Source organism: Plectropomus leopardus, chromosome 19 (assembly GCF_026936395.1).
Source record: "Plectropomus leopardus strain MGB_pleo_1.0 chromosome 19, ASM2693639v1, whole genome shotgun sequence".
Taxonomy (NCBI): domain Eukaryota; kingdom Metazoa; phylum Chordata; class Actinopteri; order Perciformes; family Serranidae; genus Plectropomus; species Plectropomus leopardus.
This window is the reverse complement of record NC_142194.1, coordinates 12,716,795-12,741,630: the sequence shown is the minus strand read 5'-3', so window position 1 is coordinate 12,741,630 and position 24,836 is coordinate 12,716,795. Positions and strand designations below refer to the sequence as shown.

Here is a 24,836-nt window from a genome sequence, read left to right as displayed (position 1 = left end):
TTCGGGTTCCTTTATCATTTGTGTACTGATCATAAAAAACACAATCAGCAATCCAGTGCTGCCAACAGCTGATGAGATCAGGGATAAGATATGATTTTAATCATTTCTAAGATAGTTAAAATTTATTATGATCTGAATGTCTCTGTATTTATGTAACATTTGTGTTTAATTGTGTGCATGGGCCATCACAAATCTTTTTTTTTTACATAGATACAATACTGGAGAAAACACTGTATCTCCTCTTTTGTATTTTCTACCTATTAAATTTAAAAACATGGCACAAAATATTAGCCAAGGTTCTCTAAACATAAAAAAACAAAAGTTTAAAAAGTGACAAAAGGCTGTTAGTCAGTGGCTTAAAATGTAACCCAAACATACTTTAGTGCCAGCTCTACAGTTAAAGTTTGGTTAAGCTGAGGCAACAGAAAATGCTTAGTTAAGGTTTGCAAAATATTTGTCATAAATTAATACATTTAAAAATAAAAAAACAGGATTGAGAACCACTCACAGCTGTACTGTCAAAAAAAAAGAAAGCATCTAAAGCCCTGCTGTTGCTGTCAGCACACATGAAGAAACTCCTAAAGCCATGGCGACATAAAGTCAGACATGCCTCATACCAAAAACAAAAAAACAGAAAAAGTGGTAGGACTGTGGAGATGACCCACAAGAGTTTCAAAAGTGCAGCATATCTGAGGATTTGATTCCTCCTCGTGGCTTTGCTCTGCTGGCTCCGGGTTTTTCCCCACAAGCTCCACAGTGTGGGAGGAGGGCCCTGGAGAGATTTGACACTCTCCCTAAGAGGTCCAATCAGGCAAATAATTGAAAACACCTGTCTGTGAAGTGCGTGTGCAGGATCTTCAACCCTATGAAAGCTGACCAAATTGGCTTGATTTCTCTTTTTTTTTAAAAAATGGAAAAATACAATGAATAATGTAAAAAAGAAATTACCTCAAAATTAGTAAAAAGTACAATACAAAAAAATAACCTGCAAATTCTTTTAAAATGAAAAATAAAAACTCATGATAATTCTGTAACATAATTTTTAATTATGTAAGTAGGATAATTATGAATTTAGTTTAGTTAGCTTTTCCTTTTTAACCAAGACATTTTTCACTAGCTTTTTTTTTTTTTTTTTTGGCCTTTTTTCCTATGATTTTGAAAGAAATCGTGCCAATGTGTTAAGGGTTTAAAGGGTTAAACACTTGTGAAAGGTGTCTTAAAGCAGCACAAGAAAAGTGATGTTGATCCAGGCTTCAAATAAACACTTGTGTGTCAAGGCTTTTAGTCATTGATATAGGATATTAAGTGTACTTTATTCCATTTTACTGTCACTAAATTTGATTGGTTATTGTAAGACAGTTGTGAAGGCGCTTTTAGTGTTTGTTTTTTTCTTATGGGTCGACCTGACAACGTCTTACGCAACAAAATAAAGACACAAAGTGCGTGCATCACGCACCTGACAGAAAGCAGGAGAAATGTCCCCGGGGTATCTGTCGAGGATCTCTCCCTGTTGCAGAGCCCTAATGCAATACTTCCCTGATATTTTCTGGACTACGTCTCCCAGACGCCCCCGCTTTTCCTCTCAACCAATCAGAATGCATGTGAAATACCACGTGATTTTCCAACCCAGTTCATGTGTGAGTGCCTTCCACTAGTGGGTGCTTAGCTATTTAGACTGGAGTGGACTGGATAAGACAGTTCCTCCTTCAAGATTAAAAGGGAAACGATCTGTCTAGTAGGTATGTGGACTGTTTTATTGATTTAGTACACGATTTATCCGTTATCACATCGCCGTGCTCCACAAAGGTATACTCATGCTGCATTGCAAGGTTGCTAATCTGCCAGATTGTCAATTCAAAACGAATTATAATTGCTCCATATGTTTGTGGGTCGCACCAAATGCTGTTATCAACAGAAATGTAGACCGTTGCAGCATTACAAAGTAATAAATTAAGCGTTTATCGTTGCTTCCAGATTCTCGATCCTGTAGGGTCACTTTGCGAAGGCTTTTTGATGCATTTTGTTCAGGCAATGTAGTGGTAGTACTACATAGCAAGGGAGCTACGGTGCTTTGAGTACATAGAAGTGCATGCTAGCTCTGATTGTCAACTGTTTGTGCAAAGCTTAAACGTGTTAGCAACAAGTCGTAGTGGCTAAACATTGATTAATTTTCAACTCAAATCATTTTAATATACTGTGCTGTCATGTTCATATTTGATTGGTCAATGGCTGAAGGTGTGTCCAATAGTATGGTCAGATTAGTTCCTTGCTGGTTGAGTGAGGAGTAGTGTGGCAATAAAAATATAACTCATTTTATTCACAAAATTATCATGTGACTCTACTGCTGAATTCACTTTTTGAATATATTTATTTTTTGTAGCCACCTCACTGCAGAAATTTAAGACCTCATTCATGAATTGCATCAAACATTGACTGTTGGCTTGTTACAGTGTAACAAATGACTTGACAGCATAAGGTTTTAGACCTTTGAAACCTGCATTGTCGTTACTTGTGTTGCGCTTGGACAACTTTGACAAGCATTTAAACCTTTGAAAGCCAAGCAGATTGGTTTGATTTATTTTGAAAACACAGCAAAAAGGCAATGAGCAACTCGGCAAAAAAAAGTCCTACAAATTGCCAGAAATTAGTAAAAGGTGACAAAAAAAAGAGCTGATGAAGAAGAAAATTATTAGAAAATTAAAATAATGTTATATATATATATTTATAGTTATATTTATTTTAATTATATATGTTAAATTATGTTATAGATAAAGACATATATTTTTAGGCCTTCTTTAGGGGTGAGGTCATTTCTTTGTTTTTCTTTATTTTGCTTTTCTTTTGCAAACAGACAATGTATGGGGGCTCAATTCTGGGGACCCACAGAATATTAGTTTTCTTTTTTATACCCAAATGAGCTTTATCTTATGTAGTGTTTTCAGTCCTGAAACAGAAAATGTGCCGTATACTCAAAACATTTCCCTGAGCGCTCTCAGTGTCATCTATTAAATTGTTCATTCATTGTCTGTGAAGCAGCTCCAGACTTTAAACCCTATCACATCACAAAATTGAGTTTTAGTACTTTAGTTTTTGGATTTTGGAGAGTTTGTGTTTACCAATATTTTTTTAACTGTCTCAGACAGTGATAAAGTGTATGAATTTTGAGAAGAGGCGTGATTTCCCTACAATAAAATACAAACAATGATAAAACAATAGTGGTACAAAGTTGTAAAACAGGCATGCAAAGACGTACAAATTAAATAACATTTAATTTAATATTTAATTATAATATAATGATAATATTCTTAGCAATTCAGTAACAATATTTCAATAAAGAATTGTAATTATTTGCAAAAGAATCACTGATAAAATGAATGAGAATAAAATGTCCTGTTTCTTATTAGTAATATTCCCTTCGTGTGTCATGTTGCGGACGTCTAATAATGGTCAATATTTAGTTTACAGAAACATCTTTGCATGTTAAACAATACATATTTCCTCTGTAGTAATTTAGCTGTGTTGCAAAACCACTACAGCAAAAGAAATGAGCACCACTGACAAAAAAAAAAGAAAGTGTGTAGTTATCTTGTCTTTCTCTTTCCTTCCAGTGTCTACCCGCCCCCTCACAGTGACTCAGCACATACTGTGACAACTGTGATTAACCGTGATATCAGCAGGTAACATGTCCATGTTCAGCACGGGCATCCTTGTGCTGACGTCTCCTCTCCACACCCTCCCCTTGCGCATCGCTCCAGTGCTCAGCTCGGCTGCTCAGCTCGTAGAGCGCACGCTGTACGTCCACCTCCACCCCGGACTCAACCTGGGAAGCGGGACTCAACCTCGACCAGTTTTCATTCCACCCGTAGTGGACCTGTCCTTGCTCATTACCCGCCTTTACAGTAACGCAGCTGATATATGTGGCCACCTGGATGTTCGTGTTTTGCTGACTAATGTCCGCGCTCAGCCGGCTGCCTACGGCGGAACCACCATCCCAAACTGCCCCTTCCCCACACCACAGTCTCTGTCTCACTCCCCGGAGGTGGTGCTAACAGACTTTGCTCTGCAGGACCCAGGTCAGTCCCCTCAGGTCACACAGTGTCTGCAGAGGTACACAGGCCACTGCTACGTCTGCAGCCCGAGCCTCCCCTCAGTGCTGCTTCACCCACAGCTAATGAAGCTGCAGCAGGAAGAGGAATCGCTGAAAGAGCCTGAAGAAAAAGCAAAACCCTTAGAGACCTACAGTGACGTGGTGGTAGGGGGGACGTTTGACCGGCTCCACGGGGCCCACAAGACGCTGCTCAACATCTCATGCCTGCTAGCAAACAGACGGTTCCTCATTGGTGTGTGTGACCAAGCAATGCTGAAAAGTGAGTAGTTAATTTCCATTCAGGAATGTGTATATATGTAATATCTCTGAGGATATTGCCTCATATTTTGATTCTGGCTTCAGAAAAGGTGCTAAAGGAGCTGGTGGAGCCATACTCTCTGCGCACCCAGAGACTACAGGAGTTCCTGAAAGACGTCAAACCCTCGCTGCAGGTGGAGATCCTTCCCCTTGACGACCCCTATGGTGTGTCTGTGGTTGACCCCTTGCTGCAGTGCATTGTGGTTAGCGAGGAGACCAGGAAGGGAGGCGAGGCTGTCAACAAGAAACGCATTGAGAATGTAAGTCAGGAAATCAGTGATACGTTTTAGGCCTTTCCCTTACCAGTTCACCTGTTCCAGTGCACTGTTTACGGCAATGGACTGGGACACAATCCATACATCTTACCGTACACTTTTTTTTAATACATTAAAAAAAGGTACACTGAAAAAGTAACAAAATCAAATGTACTATATTATATATATAATATACTACCTATTTAATTACAGCAATGTTTGTCGGGTATGAGGCTCCTAATTAAGGTTTTTGGGGCACATTTCTTCGCTAACATATCAAATAGTTTGCTACACATGGTCCTTTTAACATGGACTCAGTTTGCCACTTTCACAGAAAGACAGGAGGCTAGGGGCAAATTAATAAATAATGATTCATGATATTTATCACTGTATATTATAAATGAATTGCCTTTTTTTCAACATTTCAGTCTTTGATGTCCTCATTCATCTTTGCCAAGAGACAAATCCAGTTGCATCAGCCCCTGAAAGATCAGGTGTACACTGGGGCATTTCTAGGATTTGATGACATTGGGGGCTAAGCCTGGAACTCTAGTGGTCTGGGGGCTTTTTATTTATTTATTTTTCATATAGAAAACTTTTTTGAGGCTTTTTATGCACTCTGACACCTTATTGACATTTAAAATTAGAAAAAATAAAATAGATTTATTGTCTTTTTGCATTACAAAATGGTCAGCAGGCTACCCAGAAACCTATCTGAGGCCAGATTTGGTCCACGGACAGTAAGTCAAGTATTACTGTCTTATGTCACTATCATGTTGCCATAGTGCATTTTTTCCTCCTTATGCTCATTTTTGAATGTACATATGTCCTTTTATTTGTTCATATGTCCGGAGATATCTACTATTGCTTTCTAAACATTTATTACATAAATATTCTCATCTCTCATGCAAGTTTCTATTATGAGAGTCAGAGAGTGTTATTTTTAAAGATAGCATAGAAAACCGTTTTAGTCTACATTTTAATCTTTGTACAGCTATAGGCGACCCTAGCTTAGGTACACATAGGCGCATATTTGATGTTTCGTGTTCTCTGCTTCTTAAACCAGGGCCTTCCGGTTCTCATCCTCCACGAAATCCAGCTGCTTAAAGACGCCCACCACACTGAGACGGAGGAGGAAAAGATCAGCTCCTCCAGTCTGCGCTCTCGTCTTCTGGGCACCCTGCTTACGCCACCTAAAGTAGGTCATGTTTAAAAATGTTTATGTTGTGACAGGGGATTTAAAATGCAGGATGAAGGACACATAGAAGTATTACTGCAGCATCGAGGATATCACAGGAAAACAACAGAGAAAGTGTATATCCGGACATCGGAATCATGAATTTTTTCATAGAGATTAAGTTTTCAATAATGTATGCATGTGATGAAGGAGAAAACATCTGAAACAATTTTTTTTTTGTTTGTTTTATTTTATTTTATTTTATTTTATTTTATTTTAAGTTAACACAGACCATCAGTCTTTTTGGTTCCTGTTTAATGAACTTCCTTTTCAAATGTTAAAGAAGCTCAGCATAGCCTTCAATCCCGCAAAAATTAAATGTCAAATCATGTTCTACAGTGCATTTAATTTTCATTCACCCACTGCAAAACAACAAAACATTTAACTTGGCCAGCTGTTTTCTCACAGCTTTTGAGTAGATGGAAGAAAAGAGTTTTCATACAAATAAAAAGTGGCCACTGGGCATTTTGTAACAAGGGTCAAACACACACCTCAGTATCTGGAAACTTTAATGTTTATCTGTTCAAATAGGAGCTATCTTGTGTAGGTAAAAAAGTAACAGCTTCTCTTCCCAGAAAATGCCAAAGTACAATGTCTTCTTAGGTGTTAAGCAACAAAAGAATGACATAATATTAGGAGATAGCAGGAGATTACAGAGTTTATGTGTGTGGAGAGTAGAAAAACCGATTTATGAAGTGTTAATTACTTTACTTACTGAAAAGGAAGGTGTGCAGCAGGCTTTGTCTATGTAAAGAAAAAAAAGGCAAATGAACGTCACTTTGTTTGTCACTGCTTATATAAACTGTTTCATTGCTACTGTGTTGCTGTGGCAACCGCTTTGGTCTCTGTTTACATCCTGTCAGCTGCAATAACAAACATTTGAACAAGAAATACACTTGGACCCATGTTTAATGCTTATGCTGTCATGTTTGAAACGGTCTATTGACTGTTATATTACGATATCAGAATATATTTGAATATATTTGAGTCATCATTGCAAATATACAGTTTGGTCCCATCATCACCTCCACCTTTTGAGTCTTGACGCTCACATATGTAGTGCTGCTATATTTGCTGGTGTTCTTCAATTTGAAGTTATCAATAGATTTTCAGTATTTTTCCTCCTACCCTGCACTCAACTGTCATATCTCCTGTTACCTCTGCATCAGGACATGTCCCATCTTGCTCCACTTCCATATGTGATTGGCCTGACAGGAGGCAGCGGCAGTGGAAAGAGCTCCATCGCCAGGCAGCTGGAGGCTTTGGGTGCCGTCCGGATTGACTGCGACAAGTTGGGACACGAGGTGTACCAGCCAGGCACTGCAGCCTATCACAGAGTGCTCCAAGAATTTGGGTCAGGTGAGGAAGCACTGTGTGCTGAGGTAAAGTAATCACTGGAAGGGTTGGACTATGGTTAGAAATGCATCATCCAGGGCTTCATAATTAATCAAAATATTATCAAAATCCCAATATGGCCATTTGTGATATCCAAATTGGAGAAGTTGCAATTTTTTAAAAAGTAAAATGTGTCACAGCATAATATAAATGAAGTATTGTGGTGCTACAGAGATGCTCCAGCCCAACAGTCATTTTCCAGTTTTAATGGAACATGCTTATTTGGCACAGGCATCAGCAAAAATCACATTAATGTAGTTTTTATATATTTTTATTCACTGAAAATAAAATGCAAAAATGATCGTTCCCACTGAAATTGCAACTTGTATTGCAGATGTAATGTATGTCAAAATAACTGCAATATGATTGTTCTTGATTGTTGTTAAAGAAATTAGTCTTGAATATGGTTTCTCAGACATCACCAGTGCAATTTCTGACTTTGCTTTAAAGAATATTTTAATTGTAAGACATCACTATTAGACCTGATATAGGTGGGAAAATGAAATGTTGAAACTTTGAAAGGTCTTAACTGCCCTGTGTGCTAGAGAAAAAAAATACACTCACTGGATCAGTAGTGTCTGAGACTAAAGTGTGACGGCACAGAAATTATTCTGGCACCCAAGAATCACATAGCATCATTTTCAATAACTAGCACAAAAAACAGGTAACCAAATTGCTTGATTTTCATGTTGTCTTCTAAATGTTGAGCTGAATTTTTTTGTCACTTTTAGATCTTCAGAACGAGGATAAAACCATCAACAGACGTGCATTAGGAAGGAAGGTTTTTGGAAACCAGGTAATAAAACGAGTATGAATGATGTTTCAGCACATTACAAAATTGTAAATCACATCGCCACATTATTTCAGCAGTTTACCAAAGATGCTGTCTTTCATGTAGGAGCGCTTAAAAGCCCTGACAGACATTGTTTGGCCTGAGATTGCACTTTTGGTGAAGGAAAGAATCAGCCAAGCCAGAGAGGAAGGTATTGTATGGACTTACATTTATTCATCTTGGTACTAAGAAACTCTGTGCTGATATATTTCTGCCTTGTGTATTAGTCAAATGTTTATACCCCTTTTTCCTTTGGCTTATATACTGATCTTGTTGACACAGATGATAAAGAAAATGTGCTAGGTTTAGGAACAGATTGCGACAGTGTTCATGTGATTTGTTGCTCTTTGCAGGTAAACAGGTTTGTGTGTTGGATGCAGCAGTTCTTCTGGAGGCCGGCTGGACAGACATGGTCCACGAGGTCTGGGTCACCGTCATCCCTGAGGAGGAGGTAATACATTTGTACCCGCAGCCCTCAATGTGACAAACATGGAGTCATGGTGGCTTGAGTGAGGGAATTATGACGATGTAAAGGTGACGAGTGTACACTTGGTTTTAGAATATTGACACTGTCAGTGGCAATTGAGCAAAATGGAGTTGCTGCATCAGCATTATTTACTGAAAGTCATGGCTACAGAATGCAGCAAAGTGATAAAATGTTTAGTTTAGCAAATGTTTAGCAAAGTCATAGATAAAAAAGGCAAAGCTTCTACATTTACAAATAAGTTTCAGTGCATAAGAATTCCCTCTGCAACATTTCTGATGGTAAAGGAGTGTATGAATACCACCACAGGCTTTTTATTAATTCTCTGTTTGGTGCGTCCTTGTCTCCTTTGTCCTTCCGTTTGAGACTCAGAAATTGATCTCAGCCTTCCCCTATCTTGAAGGCTATCTCAATTCCTTAAATGCATTTTGAGGGACGGGGAGCAAGGAGTAGGCTTGCTGGAAGAGCTATTAGCGAGTAAGCACACCTTTTTGGAAGTCTTTCCTGGCACTGGTGATGTTTAAAAGAAGCGTGACATTCAGCTGCCATACGTCATATTTAAATGACTTCCCTGAAGCATGTTTGTCTGATTTTGTTTAATGCCCGTTGCCTTCACTCCTCTCTCGTCGTATCTCTCCATGCTTCCTTCGTTGGCATCTTAGGTGGGAGTGGGAGAAAATCCTCATGCAGTTTTTTTTTTAAACGACCACTGGGGGGTGCCAAAGTGGACATTTTACCAAAATAAACACTTGTTAACCTAAGCTGTCCTACCAGGCCGTGTTAAGGATAACAGAGCGTGACGGTGTGACGGCAGAGGACGCCCTGCGCCGGCTGCAGAGCCAGTGGTCCAACAGCAAGCAAGTGGAGCACGCCAATGTGGTGCTCAGCACACTGTGGGAGCCAGAGGTCACTCGGAAACAGGTCAGACGCTTGTGCAAAAAGGGTCTACACATCTGCATAAACTGTAATAATTTGATCCTGGGAAATAAAAAACTGCATTTTTGTAATAATTCTCCCATGGTCTTCTATTTTGAAGGTACTGAAAGCTTGGAATCTCCTTCAGAAGAGAATCCGACAGAGGCAAGAGAGAAATGTGTGTGTAACTACATCATCTCATCTGTGAAGCTTGCATACAGGCAAGTTTCGGGCTCAGAGACAGGTGCGCACAAATGACTGAGCCACGTAAAGAAATGCTGCCTTAGAAAGAAGCGAGAACGGTGTCTGTGCCATCGCAGCAAACCCAACGAGCACTCTCACTTCTTTGAACAAGACTCAGTGCCTAATCGACTTTCCACAGGTTTTTTAAATTTTAGTTTTATTTTTAGGATGCTGAGTTGAAAGATGGTTGGACGGATGAGGAAAAAAAGAGACCTTCATTAATGATCCCCAACAAAATGAATTTGGAACTTGAAAGCTGGAATCGTGTTTGGGATCAATAAAGTTTTATATATTATCCGAAGAATTGTAGGTCTGTTTTCATCCAAAGATTTGCTTTTAATTGGTATGGTCAAATGACATGCCCAACAATCAGCATCCCAGATCAATTTCAACACCAAACCTCTCAGCAAAGTCTAACATTGTGGAGACTTTGTCTGCTGATGACACTTTACAAGTTCTGTCCTCTTTCTATTTCCTTTAAGTATATTAAATGTGAATGTAGCTTAGAAAAGCAACTCATGGTAAGGGATAACATATTGAAAGTTTGTATGATTGTCAAGTCATAGCATTATTTATCTTAACGGTTTCAAGGTTGGGAGAATATTTTTAACAAGTTCGCTACCACTAACGCATGAGGAAATATGTGCAATAGGTTAGGATATTTTGTAATATTCTAAATATAGTTGCTATGCTAAAATACACTGGGCACTGAAAATGACTGATACAATCAATGAAATGGTATATTGACTGATTGGATGGAGAAGGTACCTGGGGAAAAAAGCAAAACTGAACAGCAGTGTAACTAAAATATGTTTAGCTTGTTGTAACTTTCATGTTGTCAGATCCTACAATGAAATTATAACAAATGTTTACATGCTTCATTGCTTTAGCAATACCTTCTATATTTCAAGAACTTTCCAGTGAAATCAGAGAAGTGTCATTTGCTCACAAAGTTAGTGAGAAATATCAGACATCTGATTTCATCGTCTTGCATGTCATCTGGAATCTCAGTGGCACACCTAAATTGGTGCAACATTAAACAAAATGTTTTCAACCCAAAGGTGATCTCTTCCTTTTCTCAGTAATTTTAGACATGTGCTAATGGGACACATTTGTTTTCATTCATTGATCAATCTATTAGAGGTCTGGCCATAGTTTTTATACTTTTGTATTTTTCATTAGTTGTTATTTTGTTTATTTTTAATTCAGTTTAAGTTAAATTCCAGAGTGGATTTGCTCATTTCAGTTAAGTTTTAATTTTAGTTGGTTTTTTTTTTGTTGTTTTTTTAAATCTTAGTATGGATTATATTTTTGGGGGCAAAATTTAGGAAGTTCAGATGAGGTATCACAAAAACAGCACCATGTGAAGGTAATTGACTCAGTCATGTAGACTGTAAGTCCACAAGTGTCAGTAAAGCATTTATTTATGTTGAATTATTCATTGATGGATTCATATTTTATTTGTGTTGGGTTATTTTTTTATAATTCCTTTTATTATTGCACATTAAACATCAATGGATTATTTTGTAATTCAGTTTAATCATAGATTAATAGATTTACAAACAATTTCATTGATGCTTATTATAACTGTAAAATTAGTTATTAACTAAATGCTTTATTACTATTTTCTTGACACTTGAGGTCCTCCATACTAGACATCCCAGTCTCAACAAACATGCCTCCTCGTTGTGGTGACAATTTCCTGTATAGTGATATTATTTGTCAGTTTTCTAAGTGCACAATGTAGTCTCAGTTTCTAGGACTCATTTTTATTTTTACGCCAGTTCACAAAATGTTTTTCAAAGCTAGTTTTAGTCAACTATAACAACCTATGCTGGTATGTTGTTTCATTAAGTCATACAACAAAACATGGGGAATTTTAAGCTTCGTTTGCAGTTAATAATTATATTAAAGACTCCCTTCCATCCAGTTTTTCCTCAAATTCAGCCTTTAATGGTAATGCCTTTAAAATCCATCTACATTTCAATGATATTAAAATGTGCAAAATCTACAATTTTCAAGTGACGTGTCGTGTAAATGGTGCGCAGTAGCATGATATCACCTTTATTTCAGTGCAAAAAAAACCAAAGAAACTTGTGTATTGGTGGCTGAACATGTTAACTATAAACTACTAAAAGAATACAGACTGTGCACTAAAGTAACTGGTGTCTTATAGGTATGCATGTCCACACCTTATTATTCCCTTAATGGTAAAACACAACACACCCTTTTGCCTTGAAATTATGTGTAAGCAGCCTTTTGTGTGGCAGTGAATAACTGTCCCTCCGTGTGCTGATGTGTCAAAGTCCAGGCTTTATCCAATTATTCACATCAGTTTACTTCTGAGGAGTCTCCTTCCAAATGAAGGAAATCTGTTGCCTTCATTTCTTCACGGTCACATCTTTACTGTCAGCTTGGCAGAGCACATTGCCGCCCCCAGCTTGTTGCTGGCCCTGCACACATAAACTCCAGAGTCAGAAAGATCCAAATCCGCCACAACCAGAGAGCAGAGTCCGTCTTCATGTTGCTCAATGGTCACTCTGTCCGATTCAGACACCGGCTTCTTATTCTGAAGCCACTTCACCTCCGGCTGCGGGTAACCTGGAATTCCGGCAAAAAGACATTAAAACCGAGAACATAAAATAATAACATAAAAATATCAGAATCAAATGTCTAAATAGTTTGTATGCCTGAAATCTGGTTTTGGTATAATAAACATATTCCCAAGCCTATTGTAGTTGCTTCTCCACTAAAGCAAGCCATAATCTGTTGGCAGCTGTTTCATATAAAGGTATTGTAAATGCTTTAAGTTTGATAGTACAGTTTGAAGTTTTTGGAAATATGCTTATTGGCTATCTTGTCAAGAATTAGTTGAGAGGAACAACACTAAATGCACAATGGTACAGTCAGTGACTGAGTCAGCTAGTTAGCTGAGCATGTAGCCTGGCTCTAACCAAAGTTTACAACTACTGTGTGGTTAACCAGGCAACCAAAGGAGCAACCCATATTCACCCTCTGTCTGAAAAAGTGAGTTTTAAGCCCCCTTCCTGAAAAAGCTCGGTCTGCTCCGATGGGTCGGTGTTTCTAGGTCTTTCACAACTTTGTGTCTCCACACAGTCAATGCAGAGGCTAATGACTGTAGCGGAGAAAAGCGGCCAAAACCATCTTTTTAAATGAAAATCCTCTCCTGTCCAACAGGAATATGATTTTAAATCAGGTTGAAATTAACAATATAGGCAACCAACCAACATTACATGTTTCTTTGACATTAGCATGTAAGTAGCAACATGTAGCAATGTATTTGCAGCCGGGGATGACCGTGATGGAGTGTAGCAGCTCTTTCTACTGTTACTGATACCAATAAAAACCTCTAAACCAAAATCTTAACAATCGGACATGTTCCAGCAGGAATATGATCCAAAATCAGGGAGAAATTAACAACATCGGCAACCACGATAACATGTTTCCTGATGTCATCGTACAGCTGCATGTAGCAGTGTAGCCTGTGCGGTATTAACTTTTTTGGTAGTGTGCCTGGAGATGTTGATCACATAAAGAAATCCAGACTGATGACATGTCTCATCGCAAAAGTAGAAAATATCATTGGAAACAGCATTGAGAACAGTCTGACGCCTGAGGTTGCTATCTGTGACTTTGCCCATGTTTTATATGAACATTAGACACTGCAAAATTATATGTATAACAGAAAATAAGGAAAAGCATAACAGGTCTCGTTTAAACAAAGGAATATACTCTGTAATGCAATGTAATCTTTGGATTTGCCCCTTCAAATAATTCCTTTTCAAAATATGTAGGGATTTCATCTATAGATGTTATAAATTTAAAATATTTGCATGTCTCATTTTAATGCAGTCGAAGTGACAGTATTGTCTATTCTGCTTTTCATGTCGAATGTAGTGGGGCGTTATTTAATGAAGTGCAGCACAGTTCTGTCACTGTACCATTGACAAGGCATGTTAGCTGAGCTGTTGCTCCTTTGGGGAGGGTGGCGTCCTTCAGGGCCTGCTGGAAGCGAGGTTCACTCTGGAGCTGCTTATCCAGTGACTGGATGGCCTCCTCTGCCTCTTGGCTCCAGCCTGGCTCTGGATGAGAGGGAGGATGATGATGAATAAAACGGAAACAAGACTTTGCAGATCACAAAAGGGTAAACTTGAAGTGACAATCGGAAAGTGTGAGTCATCTGCCATATGTATGTGGCTCCGGGACATAGGAGGGCATTGTGTTTGTATGTGTGTGTGTATGTGTGAGTGTCTTTTTATCAGTCTTACCCTCTGAGGAGCTGCCAGGAGAGTCTGGCCTGTTAGAGAGATTAGCCATCCGCTGTAGGGCCAAAACAGCCTTGCCAGTTTTCTAGAAGTTTAAAGGACAAATAGCACTGGATGACAAACTACACTCATAACCAAGCTTAAGGTCTTTGTGGGACAATAGATTGAAAGGTCATCACAGAGGAGGACTGATAACAAAATTGTCCATCTGTCCAAGGCTGAGCTAACGGCATTGTGGTCATTTTTCAGTTGTGTTACCTTCCACTTGCGCCTGGCCAGAAAGTGTCTCATCTTTCTCTTATTGAGGGACTTCGTGCTTCGGAAGTTCAGTGGGGTAAAAGAGACCATCCAGGGGTGGGCAAGGGCCTCGGTACATGACAACCTGCATCTAGAGTTTAGGTGAAGAGAGAGAGAGAAGCAAAAGCTGTCAAATCTCCTGAGTTCACTGTGATGCAGCCGTGGATTGTCTACAGCATAAATAAAACCCTGATTCTGCCAGACTCAACTTCAAAGGGGGCCAAATGGTTTGGTACCATGCAAAATGTCTGCAAATAATTGGACATGTCACAAGGTTATGTTGCTCATAGCATGTCATCATCAAGTGGAGAGAATACTCCTGTAGCTGCTTATCATAGAGCTTGAAACTGTCTTACTGCAGCAAGAATTTGAACCAAAATGATTAAAAAAAAAAGAAACCAGCCAAACCTTCGGTCTTTCTTCAGCAGGGAGTTGATAAAGTCTTTCGCTTGATCAGAGATGTCCTCAAAACTCTCCTCGTCAAACTTATAGGAGGCAGCCATCACAAGAGCCAATGTTTCAGCATCGCTGTTTCCCTGAAAAGGAGATTCTCCACTGAGCCTAGGAAACAAAACAATAAATAAAAACATATACTCAGAGTCAAGCAAGCTCACCTATGTATCATGTTGCTGTGCAGTGTTTGTACCAAAGCAGTGGGATGAAATCTGAAATGAAGAAGCTGCCTTTTAAATATTATGCCCCACAAAAGTGGAACGATCTACAGAAGTCTCTAAAATTAGACGTGCTAATCCCTTTCGATCCATTTAAATCTCCCTCGACTGACAGAGTATGGTGAATGCATGTGTTTTCTTTGAGTGATGTTGTCCCATGTATTGATGTTTTGGGCTATTTATTGATGTATGCAGTGTGTTTTTGCTTTTAATGTGCACTTTATTAACAGCAACATTTCACATGTTTTGTCAGTGTGTATCGTAGAGTGCTTTTGTTGTTTTTTTATGTAATGTAATCAGGGCATCTTTGTAAAACAGAGCTTGCTCTCAATGGCCTTCCCTGTTTAAACAGAAAAAAATGGGGTTTTTTGTCACAACTGGCCCAAGGTGACTCCTGTATGTCTGCGTAAATGTGATTTGTTTATTTTTTCCAGTCACTTTTGTGTGTTTGGTGTATGCCTGTTGTCTTTTGGTTTTGTCTCTCTGGTTTTGCTCTCCTACCAACACTTGCCTGTTCTCCTCATTCTACACACCTGATGGCACTCATCAATCTACACACCTGCCTGCAATCAAGCCTGCAGAGAGAGAGCCAGCTCCACAATCATTCCCTGTCGGATTGTTGCCCAACACAGCACAAGTCCAGCTCTGTTTCTATTTTTTTTTGCCCACTTGCCTGTTTGCTATTTTTGCTAAGGTCTATTTTGTGGTCGCTGCCAGGATTCCCTGCCAGCCATCCTGTCCGCACCTCCAGCTGAGGAAAACCACAGGATCACATCCGTTTGTCTGTTTGCTTTTGGATCCTTAGTCCCAAGCGTGACATTTTATTATTTCTATGTTTTGTACTCATCAACAAGGAAAATATTCTTTTTACCAGTGACCTCCAGTTAAATTGTCTTCAGTTTAACATAGGTACTATAATAAATAAAATAAAACATAGGTACTGCAGGGTTTGATTGAAACTATGCACACTTGTAGTAGGCTTATGGCCTTCATTACACCTCAGGTGACAACAGCATTAATATATTTTTACTTGCAAATAAAATGTGCAGTGAGACAGTCTCTGTGTCTCCGATCACTCATCATAATGGCTGTAAAAAAAAATGATTGCAATTGCTATTCCTAAACTAAAATATTGTTCTTATGTATTTGTTATCCCTGCCCCATTCTAATTGTCCCTTGTCAATTTTTCAAATGTGTTTGAATTTATCATGAACCAGATAGTATTTAACACATTTCACATTTTTTATACAATTTGCACAATATCTGAAAATATTTTTCATAACATTAAACTGTCACTTTTAAAGGTTAGTTTAGTCAACTTTGCATTTGTATCACTAGTGTTACCTGCCAGACGTAGCCATGAAACCATTTTGCCAATACTTAAAGCTAAGTATTCTAACTGCAAATTCATTAGTTTTAGATAAACTCTTTCAGCCATTTTATTTGAGTCATTCTATTACTTTTAGTGGGCGAATGGATATGCAATTGTCAAGACACAATGTTAACTCCATCATCATTTTTTTAGCTACATTAAGCACTGAAGCAATATTACTTTTAGCCAACTGTTCTAGCTAACTTGCTCGCTAACTTTCCACACACTCTAATTGCAACACATTGTGTTTAAGTTACAGCTGACTCAGTACATGGATAAACTGCATTAATTAATCCTTTAATCAAATTGTTATTAAATGTTTTCAAAATAGTTGAGCTACATTACAATATTAGCCTGTACCCCCTGGTTGGGAATCACAGATGGATGGCACTAAATAAATACAACATCACCAGGAGATGGCGCCATATGTGCATTTGTAGAATCATTTGGGTCATGTTTTCCTTTTCCTTTTATGTAAATGTATAATGTGCACAAGCCATAACCATAGTTGTAATATCTCGGTAAAGCCTTAATTTAGAATAAACACTAGGCATTTTTGTTTTCTGTCTTGTACAAGAATTTAAAATGCCTTTAAGGATTGCTGTTTTTGCCTTCACAAAGTTTCCAGTTTGTGACTGTGTCTTTAGTTTATACCACTACGGCTCTTGTTGGACTTACAAGATGAAGCAGATAACTCCGATGCTCCACATGTCAGTCTCCAGGCCCACAGGGTCATAGTTGATCACCTCAGGGGCCACAAACTCGGGCGTACCATGCATCACCATCAGAGGTTTACCCTCCTCTATAGAATAGGATGAGCATTAGAGACAAAAATTCAAAATATTACATTGAAGCTTTGTATTTGCCTGTTTATATCAGTCTATTTACAGACGCCTAAAGTCATCTTTAAACAGACCACCCAGCGTGGAGATGCAGCTCCTGGAGTGTCACCAAATTAACTGCCTGAATCAGATTCACAGGCTTTGCTGCATTAATTGATATGAGATAGTTTGTCCATTTAAAGACTTGGCATTGTGTTATGGGCATTGCAGACATCTAGGAATTTAGAAATAATACTCCTTTATGTTATCTCTGGTTACGTTTTTGAATGCATTAAAATGAGTGATCAAGTTAAGTCTTTGCTGTGTTGTCTGATTAAAATATGGTCATATTTAGAAGCGGCCAAAATACTAAAGCATGTTTGTATCAGTTAAACTTTATGCAAAATTTTATGAAGCCTTGAATGTTTTAAATGTATTTTTGTGAACCATAACAGGAAGCATTTAGTTCCCTTTGTTTACAAGGCTGCACAGCATTAACTTCTGCCTTATAAGGGACTGTGGATTTTCCCAGATTGTAACTTTCTCTTAGAATACACACAGGATTTGGCACTGGTAAGACTATGCACTGGGTGATTTATTTACTGTCCCTTGTAAACAAATATGACACTTATTTTAAAAACAAAATTCCAGCAAACTCACCCAGTTCACTAGCCAAGCCAAAGTCGATGATCTTGATCTGTGTACCAGTTGTGTCCACGCAGACAATGTTCTCTGGTTTGAGGTCCAGGTGGACGATTTTCTGCTTGTGAACGTACTGCATGCCCTCCAAGATCTGCTGCATGTAGCGGGCACTGGTGAGCTCTGTGTGCTCAAAGTTGTCATCCACAATGTGTTCAAAGAGCTCCCCACCCGCAATACTAGGCAGACAAATAACACAGGTCCATGCTTCAGAAATAACTCTTAAAGGGTAACTGCTATTTTTCAACTTAGACCCAGTTTTTTGTCCAAGAGCAATGAAACAGGCTGCAATGCAATTAGTCGAAGCATATTCACACCGTCACATAAAAGTGCTTTTTTTTGCCACTGACAGACTCAGATCAGTGTATCCTTAGGTGTCAGAGAAACATTTTGCTTAACCAGAAACAGCCCCAAAATTGCTACTACCTAAGACACTAGACTTCATTTAAATAAACAATTATTTTATCATCATAAAACACACTTCAAAGTCAACAGGGCCAAAGCAAAACTCACAAAAACTGTCTTGGTTTGCCTTTCACCGTTTAAATAAAATCACCAACTCTGGTTTGCTAAAGTTAATTCTTAATTCACCCAGTTAGATGTGAAAATATGCTGTCTGCATACATGCTCAAATGACAATTTTGGGGGTGTTTCTGGTTGAACAAAAATTACCCTACTCCTTAACAAAAATCACTGTAGGGATCCTTTCCATCATGTTGTCAGACACTTAAAATATAATCTTAGCCTGTAAGTGGCAAAAACAAGCACTTTTAGTGGACGTACATTGACAGTAAGAAGTGGTTACATTGTTGCCTGTTTTACAGCTGCTGGCTTAAGCACTCTTGCTCAATACCTGGAGCAGTTTAAGAAAAATATTGTTACCATTACTCATTGAGACACAAAAACATGAGATAATAGCGTCCAGGTTGAAAAATACTGACGTTACGTCCACTGTAGATCTGGTTCTCCATCAAACTCACTTTTCATATCCACAGTTACTTACAACTCCATGATCATGACCATCTCGGTGCGACTTTCATATGCAGCCAGGCATTGGACCAGTTTTGGGTGGTGAAGACAATTCATTAGTTCGATCTCTTTGCGAGCTGCTGCCCTATCCTTGGAGGTTCGGCCTCGGTAGAACTTCCCCGCAACCACCTGACCCGTCTCTTTGTGGGACATGCGGTATACCTGACCGAACTTCCCACTGGAAAGTGTTCAAAAAAACAATTAGGAAGCATTACAACTTTACTTTGCATCATTTTATATAAAAGAATCGATGCTTACACTCCCAGCTTCTCATGGAGATCATAGTGGTCTTTGGCCTTGTGTTTGGTGTCAATGGTCACTGTGATGTACGTCCCAGAATCTACCTTCATTTCTTTTTCTAACACAAAAAAATGACACAGGAGGTGACAAATCAGCACATAACTCCTTACAGATAAACATTTACCAACATATCACTTACTTCTAGTCGCCATCTTCACACACTCAGACTCCTGGCTTGGTTCACTGACCCCTGCCGAGTTGTAGGCCCTGACACGGAAGCGGTACTGTCCCAGACGCTCCAGGCCTGAGCGAACGTGGTATGATGTGCTTTTACATCGGCTTGTTAGTTCAGTCCAGCTTCCTGGCTTATCCAGGCCTTCCTGTCTGACCTCCACTTTGTAGCCCAGCACTGCTGTGCCTCCATCATAGCTGGGACCCGTCCAGGATAGGACCAGGGACTGAGTGGACAGCTGGGAAACAACAGGTTGGGATGCTGGTGACTCTGGCCGGTCTGAGGATAAATTCAAGAACAAATTACCTTGATGCAATAGGTGTATTTGAGTCATTGATAGATAGTACTATTTGATTAGGGGATAAATGGATTATCAGCCCGACCAATTATTGGGGCCAAAATTTGGCATTTTGCCAATTATCTGTATCTGCATTTTATTTAATGATCATAGATAGAATTCATTGATGAAAAAGTGGACGCATTACACTCAACACCAGAAAAGGCAGTCTGCAATACATGCAAAAAAGTGTCAGCATGGGAGGAACTTTTACTTTGTAAAACCTCAGGGAGCTATTTTTATTACATATTTTTTTTTTTTTTTTTTTATTTAGATATAGACTGAACTTTATAAAAGGCTTGCAGGGAATTTACTGTAGCTGTATATGATGTTAAAAGTTTCCGTTTTGCAAAAAAAGGCATTTCAACATAGTTTTATGTTGGAGTTGTTATATTCCAAATTCTGAATTTTGAAAAAAGTATTTTCATTTTTACGGTAGATGCATATCAGTTCCAAATATCTGTTATCTGTCTCATTAAGTACCAATAATCTGTACTGGCCCTGAAAAACCAATATCGGTCAAACCCTTACATTTGATGCTTTTTGGAACATTTTCCCACCTTCATATCTGAGTAAGCATTTAAAAAAGACAACTAACACTAGTGTTGCATCACCTCAAGACACTGGAGAACTCTAAATATCTAAATACTGAGCTGTGGACCAAAATGAGTCTCACCTATGACACTGAGGGAGACTGTATGCTGAGCAGAGCCTTTTTGGTTTCGCACTATGATGGTGTATGAGCCTGTGTCTTCTGTACAGGCCTTGGAGATCTCCACACTGCTTTCTGTCTCACTGCTCTGGACAGACATCCTCTGCCCTCTTACCACCACCTAAGAAGGAAGCAAGTTGGAAATACGCACCAAGAAATTATGCTTTACTGGATAAGAATTTCAAAGTAAGAGAATAAGGATCAAACTTTTTATGTTATTATCACCTTCTCTTTGTTGCAAATCCAGCAGCAGGCCACAGGGACAGATCTGCTCCTGAACTCGCAGTGTAGCCGGGCCTGCTGTCCAACTCGAACCTCCACCTGCTCTGGTGGGTCCACAAACTCCACAGGAGGCCCTGAGGAGACCCAAGGTTTGCTGAATCAATGAATTATGACTGAATGTAATAGAATGTAAGCTTACATGTTGTGGTGCCCTTCACTCACCTTGGCTAGTGGAGACTTTTGTTTGAGGTTTGATATCACTGCTACCTGTGGAGACTGAAGGAGAAGGTGGACTTACAGCTGTGTGCTGCTATAGGCAGGTTTAAGACGTATCTAACCAATCACATGTGAGCAGTTGTGTTTGGTTGCAGCAGACAGCAAATGCATTGTCCTCTTGAATGAAAAGGCAGGCACAGTTTTCAATAACCAGAAACATTTGTGTGGGCAGAGTGCAATGGTGGAGTAGGTATTCAGATCCTTTACATAAGTAAAAGTACTAATACCATACTGTGAAAATATTTGTTACAAGCAAAAGTGCTGCATTGAAAATGTTATTTAACTGAAAGTACTGTAAAAATACATATATATATATATATATTTTAGGAATCTCAGATACAGTTTTCAATCTACCTTTGTTGTCTTGTTTGCTGTTTTGGCTTTTCTGTTTTGAAGCTGAAGACAATTTATTGTTTTCAGATGCCGCAGCCTTGAGGGTGACTTGACTTTGCAGCTCATGGTTGCTTGTTCTGAGAGTTTCCTTTGTTGCTGTTTTATTGCAAACAGAGCAAAAATAAATAAATACTGACTGTACACAGAGGAATACAATATGGTTAATTTACAGATAAATCATCTCAACCTCGACCCCTTCTTTACCTGTGATACGTAGAACAGCACTGCTTGACTGTTTCCCGGCTTTATTCTCAGCTATGCAGGTGTACGTCCCAGCATCTCCTGGTGAACAACGAGTCAACGCCAGACTGGCTACACTGTTTTTGAAGGAGGTATTACTTGATTGCACCCTCCCACCTAAATGACAGTACATCAACAGGGAAAAATCTGTTTTTACTATTGAGGATTCTTAAAATCCCTCTAAATGCAGCACATTGTGACTTGATCCTTGCTCATAATGGAGAAGGGGGAAATATCTGAAGGGACGGTAATCAGACATTTACCATTGTGTAGCCAGGAAATGCTCAGAGGTCGACTTCCTGCGATAACACCTTGAAAAGAAGCATCACTTCCTTCACAGACTGTACAGTCCCTGAGTGTCTGTTTGAAGTGAGGTGGTTCAAGTCCCGGGATTTGTTTCAGTTTGGAATCTGAGGAGAAATGTGGGACAATGGGGTCTTAGATAAACTGTATGTGCACTCTACCTCTGACCACTCAGGAACAGTCATCAGCCCATGTTTCAGCAGAAAGTTAGGGGCCTTTACACTCCACACATGATCCGACTGATCAAACTATGGATGAACTTTAAATGCACCATGTGAGGCAATAATGGTGAAAAATGATCGTATTTAAACTGTAGAGATTTCATAACAGATGTGAGTGTTCAGTTAATCAGTTAACTGTTGCTGTATCTACTGTAGCATCTCTCAGTTGTTAAGTGTAAGCATGGGGAATGTGACATTCTGTTTTCAAGATAATCCCGCCATGTGTGTTTGCACAAATGTATGCGGGTGTTGGGTGTGTGTACACTTTAGGTAGACAACTGAGGGTGGCATTTACATGTCACTACAATATACTCTGGGTGTCTGAGGACATTTCTGACAGCAGCAGTGACTCCATAAACAACACATTTAATAATAATCTAGTTAGACATATGGGAGCTGCACCTTAACAAACATTCTGAGAAGTAGCCAAAAAGCCTTTAGGGGAGCAAAACATATAATTACACACCCAGTGTGACAGATACAAATACTTCTGTTTTCCTTAATAGGCCTTGCATAGGTGTAGATTTTGGGCGAAGAAGCAGGGGACACTCCATATTTAGAGTTGTATTTGTCCCCACCAGTAAAAACATGAAAGTAGCTGAGTACTTTAAAATGCATCATAAACTGAAACAGAAAATTCAACATAATGCAGAAAATCAAGTGTTTGATGCTCAAAATGTTCAGATGGAGGGCCCCAAACCCCCTATTTCATGTGACCCCCCCCCCAAAGTTGAACCTACGGCCTTAGGCCTTTTCCCAACATTCCCCCGGGCTTGAATCGGGTGCTAATTTCCCTATTTCTATATGAAATTTAACTGACACTCAAGTTTTACTTTCACTGTGCTTGGCGCTCTGCTGCTTCATTTCTTCAGTCTCCTCAGATGTTCCTGCTCTGGTGGTCAGAGTGACTCTTTCTGAATGCACCATGTGTCACACATGTCTGAAAAGTATTTAGATAACTTAAGGTTCTTTTTTTTTGTTTTGGCTTTTTTTTACAGTGTAAATTCTGTTTTTTAATTGAGCTCAGCACAAAACTGCTGCCATGGTTCAGCCTTGGATCGGCTTAGACAGAAACTGTGGGTTCATGTAGGGTCAGGACTAATTTTTCAAGCTCTACTTTGCAATGCCCTCATGTAAATGAAGTTAAAGAAGTTCAAATTTAAAGGTGACGCGCCTGCAGGTACTGAAGTGGACTGTGGTCACAGAGGGGTGTTTGGAGGGGATGGGCTGCTAGTTGCATATGCATTATATGGGAGGCCTACGTGTGGTGTTTTAAACATGAGAAGGCGTGTTCCCAGTAAATGTTTTGTACCCTACAATCAACATATTCCTTCAAATTAAAGCCGTATATTTCACTTTTTTAAGGAAAAAAGCAACAAGCCTGTTTGAAGAAAACCAATTGCCAAACATATATACATAACACAATTAAACAAGACTGTTGTGGAACTCAAAATGTTAATCATATTCATCTATGCACATCAGATAATTAGTAATATTAAGTGTAAAATCACCCCAAGATTTTCAGTTATCCCATCTGGGGATTTCTGGTGGCGCCACTAGCTGAGACACAGATGGGACTTAACTGTAGTAAATGTTCTGAATACATTTCAATTATGTTTCAGTATTAAACAAACAGTCTAGTTTATTATCATTAAAAACGGACACATTACTAAGCAACTTTTCTGCTTTTCTTCTTTACCTGTTGCTGATGGGACTCCCAGTTTGTTGTGTCCATCTTCTGTTTTCTTCTCCACACAGAAAGTTCTGGCATTGGGATTAAGGGCCAACCGGAAAGTAGACACAAAAGACTTTGGCTTCCTGCCATCTTTATCCATCCCTATGCAGAAATGAGTTTAGGATAGTCACTCATCAGCCAGGCCTCCTCTTCCTCTCTTGGTTATGCTGTAATATACTCTGAGCTGATGTGTTCGCCCTGTCTCTATTCAAACGTCCTATCTGGGATGCTGACAGGAGGAGCCTCTGTGTTCAGTCTGCCCCTGAAATCGCTACCCACCCACAGCCCCACAGTACACAGGAAACAGCTTTTTTATCAGAAGGCCAATTAAAAACACACATGCACAGCCCCCACTGTCCCACGGTGCTGAGAACAGAGAGAAAGAGAGAGACTCATGTGATAGAAAACAAGCATGAGAGAGGGATTGGGAAACATGTGGGAGAGACAAAACACTCCAGTTGAAGAGAAACAGAGGTGGATAGTGACTAAATAAACACCAAAGAAGTATGAAGAGCAAAGTTTACCTGGTGGTTCTCCTCATAAAAACTGCTTTTCCTCATTCAGATCCCCACTGTCAGCTTCTGTTTTCCATTTTACCCCCTGTAAACACTCATTCCCTGGAAACCCTCGAACAAAGGTTGAGCAACGCTGCCAGAGTCACCGCAGGAATCAAGTAGAGCTTGTAGGGCAGCTTTCTGTGTGCATTCACTCTGCTGTGAGGCAGACAGCATGCAGAGAAATCAGTGAAGTGACTCCTTTAAACTGTGGACTTCCAGGGGTTTGAGTTGCTTTGAATGAAAGTGTAGAAGTGGAACGATGAGACCACAAACAGTAAGCTGCACTTGTAAATGAGACGCCTTTAATTCTATTGATATGGGAATAATAATGACTGCCGGCTGGGTGTGTCTCCAAGGTGTGCTCTCATTACCTTTTGTTGCGTGAGCGTTACTACAGACTGGTTTTCTCTCATCCACATTCAAAGCAA

At 39.3% G+C, this 24,836-nt stretch overlaps 2 protein-coding genes across 3 annotated transcripts; one reads left to right on the top strand and one right to left on the bottom strand.

Annotated features, from left to right (window-relative positions):
• The first annotated feature begins 1,582 nt into the window (after nt 1-1,582).
• coasy (CoA synthase) lies at nt 1,583-10,825 on the top strand. Its single transcript, XM_042507261.2, has 10 exons — nt 1,583-1,739; nt 3,609-4,367; nt 4,451-4,665; nt 5,726-5,857; nt 7,066-7,255; nt 8,023-8,087; nt 8,190-8,274; nt 8,477-8,574; nt 9,382-9,528; nt 9,644-10,825. Exons 2-10 carry the CDS (start codon nt 3,683-3,685, stop codon nt 9,728-9,730), a joined length of 1,704 nt encoding a protein of 567 aa, XP_042363195.2. The 5' UTR covers nt 1,583-1,739; nt 3,609-3,682; the 3' UTR covers nt 9,731-10,825.
• Nucleotides 10,826-11,690: 865 nt separating this feature from the next.
• LOC121959160 (myosin light chain kinase, smooth muscle-like) lies at nt 11,691-24,518 on the bottom strand. 2 transcript variants are annotated; one of them, XM_042508365.2, is made up of 18 exons: nt 24,376-24,518; nt 23,816-23,953; nt 21,856-22,002; nt 21,557-21,709; nt 21,314-21,448; nt 20,906-20,959; nt 20,687-20,817; nt 20,426-20,582; nt 19,380-19,691; nt 19,199-19,298; nt 18,915-19,118; nt 17,873-18,090; nt 17,070-17,193; nt 14,757-14,909; nt 14,310-14,439; nt 14,055-14,136; nt 13,728-13,868; nt 11,691-12,366 (listed from the first exon to the last, which is right to left on the bottom strand). In XM_042508365.2, the coding sequence occupies exons 2-18, from the start codon at nt 23,949-23,951 to the stop codon at nt 12,161-12,163; spliced, it is 2,583 nt and encodes an 860-aa protein (XP_042364299.2). In that variant the 5' UTR covers nt 23,952-23,953; nt 24,376-24,518; the 3' UTR covers nt 11,691-12,160. The 2 variants fall into 2 exon arrangements, with proteins under 2 accessions (XP_042364299.2, XP_042364298.2); XM_042508364.2 differs by lacking the exon at nt 24,376-24,518 and having other exon boundaries at nt 23,816-24,088.
• Nucleotides 24,519-24,836: the final 318 nt, after the last annotated feature.